We start from the raw sequence: 7640 nt of genomic DNA on the forward strand, positions 1-7640 counted from the left end.
CTTGGACATGGTGTCTTTCTCTTTTCTCTCTCTCTTCTCTCTCTCTCTCTCTCTCTCTCTCTCTCTCTCTGTCTCACTCTTGCTCTGTCCCTTTCTGATCAAATTATAAATAAATAAAATAATTTTTTTTTTTAATTATGAGAGCCTTCTACTCAAACCTTTCCCACTCTAATAGGTCTTGCCATCTGCAGTTAGATACATTCAATGCCAGTCTATTTAAAAAAAAAAAAAGAAAAAAAGAAAAGAAAAAAAAATTCCTTTACTACCAAGTCTCTACCTAGAGACCAATGACCTCTTCCCCTCTTTTTCTTCTCATCTTTACTGCATTTTTTTCTTTCTTTCTTTTTTTTAGAGATTTTTGTTATAGGGCATCTGTGCTTGCCAGAGAGACAGAAACAGAGAAATCACCCCCCAGGGAGGATGGTCACTGCTGCAATCCCCTCTTCTCCATTCTCTTCTCAGGATTTTGGGCATGCACATACACCTGGCCTGAGTTTCAAGCTGCCAGTCGAGGACTTAAATGGTGTTGACCATGTGGGAGTCCAGCGCCTTGACCACTATACCACCTGCTGGCCCCTTCATTGCATTTCTTAATAAAACAGGTTCCAAACTAAGGGCCATGCAACTTTTCCCATTTGTTACTATTATTCTCTTTTCTAATAATGTTTGTTCTGACTTTTAAACTTCATTATGTGTAGGCAAAATAGAACATTTGTATTATACAGTTTGACTTTGCAAAAGGAAAAGCATATTTAATACAAGCTCATGAAATTAGACTAAATGGGGAATTTATCATGGTTCTCAAGTAATGGGTGATGATTAAAATTTCTATTACATTAATTTTCTTTTACATTTTTGCTAGGAAAATTTTAGAATGCTTTAAAGAGAAAATGTATAGTAATAACACCTATGTCCCCATCATGTAGCTTCAACTCCAAAAGCAATCTTGTTTCATCTATCTCCTGTCCATAACCACACTGCAGAATTGCATGTTTTACAGCAAGTATCAGAGAACATACAATTTCATTTGTAAATACTTCAGTACACACCTATGATTTTTTTCAAAAATTAACTTAATAGAAACATCCTTGTAATACTCTGAGAAAGCAATGAGTCTTTAATACTATGTACTATCTGATCCATATTCATTTCCAGTTATGTACAAATCCTATGGTTAACTTGTTCAAGTCAGGATTGCAATATCTACATATTACATTTGGCTGATATGTCCCTTAGGTATCTTTTAATTTATAGCATTTATTCCTCTTTTCTATTCCAACTGCCTTTTTTAAAAATACCATTTATTGGTCAAGGAACCAGACTGTTTTCAAGAAATAGCTACATTCTGGATTTGCAGTACTTTCTATTGTTCTTTAGCCTATTTTTCTAGCCCCCACAGTTCTCATAATAGTTCCTTTTGTATTATTAACTATGATCTTGTATATTTGTGTCTTCCTTTCTCATCTTATATTTAAAACAAGGGCTGTGTCCATTAACTAATACTGGGCAAACAGAATATAGCATGTTCACACACTAGAATATCATTCATTCATAAAAAGAAATGATATATTGATACATAACACAGTATAGATAAACCTTGAAAATATTACACTGGAGCAGCCCAGTAGCCTAATGGTTAAGTGAACCAGATCCCATGTGGTCAACCTCGGTTTCAATTCTGGCCCTGACCACTGGAAAAAACATGCCAGTGCGTGTATGTATGTGCCCCGAATTCCAATAGGATGGAGAAATGGAGATGGGATTGTGACTTGACCACATCCCACTAAGGAGGTGCTCTCTCCCTTTCCTTCTCTGTCCCTCTCTGTCTCTCTCTCTCTGATGAGGGCACATCCCCTCTAGCAATTAAAAAAAAAAAAATTCAGTCAGCCTTGTGGTCTGATATTTAAGGGAGTCAGATCACATGCAGCCAGCCACGGAGTTTGGGTCCCAGCCCAGAGGCTTGGAAACACACCAGGTACATGTACATGCCCAAAATCCTGACAAGATGGAGAAATGGAGAAGGGACTGTGGTATGACTATGCCCCAGTCATAGCACAGTTTTCCCCTTTCTCTCTCTTTGTGTATGTATATAATATTATATATAAAATACATATATTCACATATATTATAAATATATTATATGTAATAATGCCAAGTGAAATAAACCAGTCACAAAAGGCCACATATTATATGATTCTATTACAAGAAAAACATAGGCTTTCTTGTGAAAATAAGCAAATAGAAACAGAAAATAGATTAATGGTTGCTTAGGATGGGACTAGGCAGTTTGAGAGCAATAGGTAAAGGGTATGGTTTTTTAATAAATAAACGTGATAAAAGTGTTTCAAATTTGGTAATGGTGGCTCAACTCTGTGAATATACTAAAGACTAATGACTGCTCCAAAAAGATGAATTATATAATGGTATCTGATCTCAATCTTAAAAAGCTGTTACACTGGGAACCAGCAGATGGTATAATGGTTAGGCTGCTGGACTCCTATATAGTCAACCACAGTTCAAGTCCCAGACCCAGCAACTTAAAACTCACACCAGGTTCATGCATGCCCAAAGTCCTGAGGAGAATGGAGAAGGGTCTGTGGCGTGGCCACCCTCTCCCCCCGGGGCAGGGGGTGATTTTTCGCTTTCTGTTCCTCCAGTAAGCATATGCACCCTACAGTAAAAATCTCTATTAAAAAAAAAAAAAGAAAAACCTGCTATAAACTGCAATAGTAAGACCCAGCCTGATGACAAAGTCTGAAGTACTTAAGACTGCGGTGCTGGAAGCCATACAGCCAACCACAGTTTGGATCCCCAGCCTGGTTACCCTAAAATGCTCCAGGAGTGCATGGTTATGTCCATCATCCCTGTGCACTGGAAAAAGGGGATCAAAGAGTGACCAGATCCAACCAAGGGTGCTTGTTTCTCTCTCTCATGCACATGCTCACTACCATGAATAAAAGCAAACACATGAAAGAATACTACCACTTGCAAGTAAAAATTAGAAACTTGCTTGCTCTATAGCCTCTTAATTTTAATCTTATCATTTAATACTTGTTCAAATTCTCCTTAATTGCAAAATTAAAACACTTAGTCTGAAAGTACTAAAGGCAACTTACGAGCAAAGCTGAGTGGACGACTGGGGGGTTGGGATGGTCCATAAACAAAATAAGGCCAGGCAGACATCCCTGATCCTGAACGATGGCTCTTCTATTTAAGGGGTCTGCTGCTAGATCCCGTAGCTGGTTTACTACCGACAGAGCGTCAGGCTCTTCATTCATGGTGGACGAGGAAGAATTCATCTTCTAGGCCATGCACGTGAACAAAATCTTCTTAAATTCTGTAGAAAAGGTTTGCAAAATTAATTCTAGGCTGCAGAGATTATGTTGTGGCATTTGTTAAATAACCAGAATTATAATACATTTAGAAGGAGGTTAAGTTTAAATCGTACAAAAACTTAAGAACTAGTAATTTTGTAGTTTCAGAGAAGTAAATGAACTTAAAAACCAGAATAAAGAAATCAAGCTATTCATGCATGCACGGTGTTTAAAGAACACAGGTACACCTCAACAGCCCCAGAAATTCCTGTTTTGCCATACATATTTTAACACTAAAGTCACAATTAACCAACACTTTACAATTCAAACCATAACCTTTGCAGTATTTTTTTTGTATACCTTTTTTTTTTTAAGAGGTTTTTGCTATAGGGCGCGTGCGCTCGCCAGACAGACAGAGAAAGACAGAGAGACAGAAAGCGAGAAATCACCCCCCAGGGGGGATGGCCACGCTGCAATCCCTTCTCCTCTGTTCTCCTCTCGGGATTTTGGGCACACACGCACACACGCCCGGCGTGAGTTTTAAGCCACCGGGTCCGGGACACGAACCACGGTTGATTACATGGGAGTCAGCGACATAGCCATTACACTAACTGCTGGTCCCACCTTTGCAATATTTTTCAAACTGTGATACTGCCTGTGTTTTTTCCCCTTGCAGAACATTTCTGGGTTTAAAACAAGTGCCTCAAGGGAAGTGACTAGGTGACAGCTTTTTTTCTTACTCATCTATGAACAAAAAACCCAGTATACTAGTTCTACAAAAGATAAAGTCCCCTAAGAAAAAGGAGGGAGTAAAAAAATGAACCAAGAAGCCAGGAAGGGTCCCTTGCCTGTGCCTCAGGCCCATAGTTTGGGAGATCACAGAGAATCTGAACTGAATCTAAGCACATCTATCCATCTTTGAGTATGCCATATTCTACTCTCTAGAAAGAAGACTAAGAAGAATGAAAGAGAATTTGAGCAAATTAATTTGACAGGTAAGGAAACTGTCACGGAGAAGTTTAATTTGCCCAGGTAGTAGAAACTAGTATAAAACCGGGCTAAAATCCTTATTGTTACTATTTTTTTTTTAAATTTTGCTATTGGGAATGGGCACTCACTAGAGAGAGACAGAGAATGAGAGAGAGAGAGAGAGGGAGGAGGGGGGAAAAGTGAGGAAGTGCTCCTCAGGGCAGATGGCCAGATCCAAATCCTTGCTCTTCCATTCTTTTATCAGGATTTTGGGCACACATGCATAGGTACCTAGCATGCCTTTTTAAGTCACTGAGTCCAGGACTCAAATCATGCAGTCAGCCATGTGAAATCAAATCACCTTAACCCCACACCACCAGCTGGCTTATTATTTATTTCTTAAACTGGTCAGTGTTCTATCTTCTACATGGTTCTTTTAAATCCAGCACATCTTTTTTCCATAAAAGAGGATATTTTAGAAAATGCAATATGCTAAACATACAAAAGCAAAAAAAAAAAAATTGAGAAACCATATATGCAGAAAGCTAAAAATTCTAGCTATAATTAGCCAGATTATATCATATATTCCTTATTAGGAAGGATATAAAAGTATAAATACTTTCCACAGATTAATGGAGTTTGCTAACTTCAATAACAATGTCAACTATGAGACTGACAGGGATAATGTTCTCTGAGTTCCTTAAGCGTATTCAAAAGTTATCAGGGGAAAAAAAGGTGGCAAAGTAGAAATGACCTTACTATATATTGAAATATACAAAGCTATAAGAATAAAGCAGTAGTACTAATTGGAGGTCTGGGGAGAGGTAGATACTTCTCCCAATAAAGTTACTTATGCATTCAATACAAAAAAAGCTCTGGGGTGGCTGGATCCCACAAGGCTAACCACACTGTTCACCATCCTCTCAATATCCCTGTGGACTGCTTATCCTTAAGCTTTAGGTGTTGTTACCAGCACAAATCCTACCCAAACTGGAACCTGCAGAACCAATTATTGGATCAAAGATCCAAGAGCCAAGACACATTTAAAGGACCAAGCATTCAATCTAGCAATGCCACTTTTAAGTAATTACCTAAAAGACTCAATTTAGTATGTTGAACAGATGTCTGAATTTCCATGTTCATGTAACAAAATAAACTAGAGTCAATAAATGGAATCAACCTAAGGTCCATTAACAATGAATGGATAGGAATGTGCTATACATACAAAAAGGAGTACTATTCGACCTTAAAAAAGGAGGAAATTCTGGGGCCAGTGGGTGCACAGAAGTAATACAAATCGGCCAACATGAAGATTCTGATCTCGGGACCAGCAGATGGCGTGGTGGTTAAGGTGCTGGATACTCCAACATGACTGACTGCGGTTCAAGTCCTGGACCTCGTGGCTTGCTTTCTCACTTTCCCTCTCTCTCTCTGTCCCCCTCTAGTTGAATGAAAATAAAATGAATGAATGAATAAAATTAGATAAATAATTATTAAAAAAAAAAGATTCTGATCTCATGTCCTAGGACCTTCCTGAGCATACCAAGTGTGCATACACATGCCCATGGTGCAGGCCAGCTTACATTTGGGGTGGATCATGGTGTGAGGACCCTGTTGGGGAAAGAAGGTGTCTGTCTGTCTCTCTGTCTCTCTCATGGAAGAAATAAGTAAATAAATTTTATTTTTTTTTAATTGCTAGAGGGCTTGTGTACTTTACTAGAGCTAGACAGGTAGAACGCATTCCCAATGGGGTATGATCACACCAAATCCCTTCTCCATTTCTCTATTCTTTCAGGAGTTGGGGCATGCACATACACTTGCCTGGCATGTTTTTCAACTGCCAGAGCAAGGATCTGAACCCTGATTGGCCATATGGGACCTGAGCTCCTTGAACCACTAGGTTACAGGGCAAGCCCTAAAGTTAAGGAGGAAATTCTGTCATTTGCAATAAGGTAGGTAAAAACTGAGAACACTATACTATATGAAGTAAGTCAGGCACAGAAAGACAGATACTACATATTCTCATTTAAATGGGGAATCTAAAATAGTAAAACTCATAGAAGCAGTGAATAGAATAGTGGCACAAGAGTAACACAACTGGAGGATCATAAAGAATGGTTAGAAAGGCCAGTAGGTGGCGTAGTGGTTAAGGCACTGGATTCTCAAATGCCTGAACATGGTTCTAGTTAGTCCTGGACCTGGCAGCTTAAAACTCACACCAGGTGTATATATGTGCATACACAAAATTTCGAGAATGGAAGAGAAGGAACTGCAGAGTGGCAATCCCCCCTGGGGTTGGGGGGTGATTTCTTGCTTTCTGTCTCTCTGTCTCTGTAACTCTGGTGAGTATATGCACTCTACAGCAAAAATCTCTATCTCAAAAAAAAAAAAAAAAAGCTAGGAATGGTAAAAGGATACAAAGTCTAAAATAAGAGGGGACTACCTGGGTTTTATTTATTTATTTAGAGAGATTTTTGCTATAGGGTGCAAGCACTCCCTGAGACAGAGACAGAGACAGAGAAAGCAAGAAATCACCCCTCAATGGATGGCCACATTGCAATCCCTTCTTCTCCACTCTCCTCTTAGGATTTTGAGTATGCATGTACAGGTGCCCAGCATGAATTCCAAGCCACTGAGTCTGGGACTCAAACCACAGTGGACGACATGGGAGTCCAGGGCCTTAACCACTGGACTGGCCCCAGTGGATTTCATTTTTAATCTAAATATGACAATGTAGTGAAAATTAAATTGTTTAAAATTGCTAAGATAGTAAATTTAATGTCCTCACAACAAAAAGGAAGTGTCTGAGGTAACAGAGATGCTAACTAGCTTGATTTATATTTCACAATGATTCATAAATCATGACATCACTTTGTACTTCATACATACAATCATAGGGCTAGTCCCATGACCTAGTGGTTAAAGGGAGCTGAATCCCATCTGGATGATCAGAGTTCAAGTCCCAGCCCCAATGGCTGGAGAAACACATGTGCCCCAAAAATCTCAATAGGATGGAGACTGCAGCATGAACACACCCCATTAGGGGAGCTTTCTCCCTCCTCATCTGTTTTCTTGGCAAACAACACACACTCTAGCAATTAAAAAAAAAAAAAAAAAAGATATAGGGCCATCAGGTGGCGTGGAGGTTAAGGCACTGGATACCCTACGGCCAACTGCACAGTTTGAGTCCTGAACCTGGAGGCTTGGAAGTCACATTGGGTATAAGAGTGTGTGACTGTATGCCCGAGATCCAAAAAGGTGAATGAAGGAACTGTGATGTGGCCATCCACCCTGGGAGGTGATTTCTCACTTTCTCTCCCTCTCTGTCTCTCTGCTGAGTGCACTTTCCCTATAGTA

The 7640-nt window shown here is 39.4% G+C and overlaps 1 protein-coding gene across 3 annotated transcripts in view; it reads right to left on the reverse strand.

Moving 5' to 3' along the window:
- The window catches only part of ARMC1 (armadillo repeat containing 1), a 64086-nt gene that overhangs the window by 51526 nt on the left and 4920 nt on the right, over positions 1 to 7640 (reverse strand). For 2 of the 3 annotated variants that reach the window (XM_006150433.3, XM_014588577.2), the window contains one exon: positions 3117 to 3337. In XM_006150433.3, the coding sequence (XP_006150495.1) occupies positions 3117 to 3299 (183 nt within the window). In that variant the 5' untranslated portion in view covers positions 3300 to 3337. Of the gene's footprint in view, positions 1 to 3116; positions 3338 to 7640 lie in introns of those variants that run through there. The other variant, XM_006150434.3, reaches the window with a different exon arrangement.

Source organism: Tupaia chinensis, unplaced genomic scaffold (genome assembly GCF_000334495.1).
Source record: "Tupaia chinensis unplaced genomic scaffold, TupChi_1.0 Scaffold000288_2, whole genome shotgun sequence".
Lineage (NCBI taxonomy): Eukaryota > Metazoa > Chordata > Mammalia > Scandentia > Tupaiidae > Tupaia > Tupaia belangeri.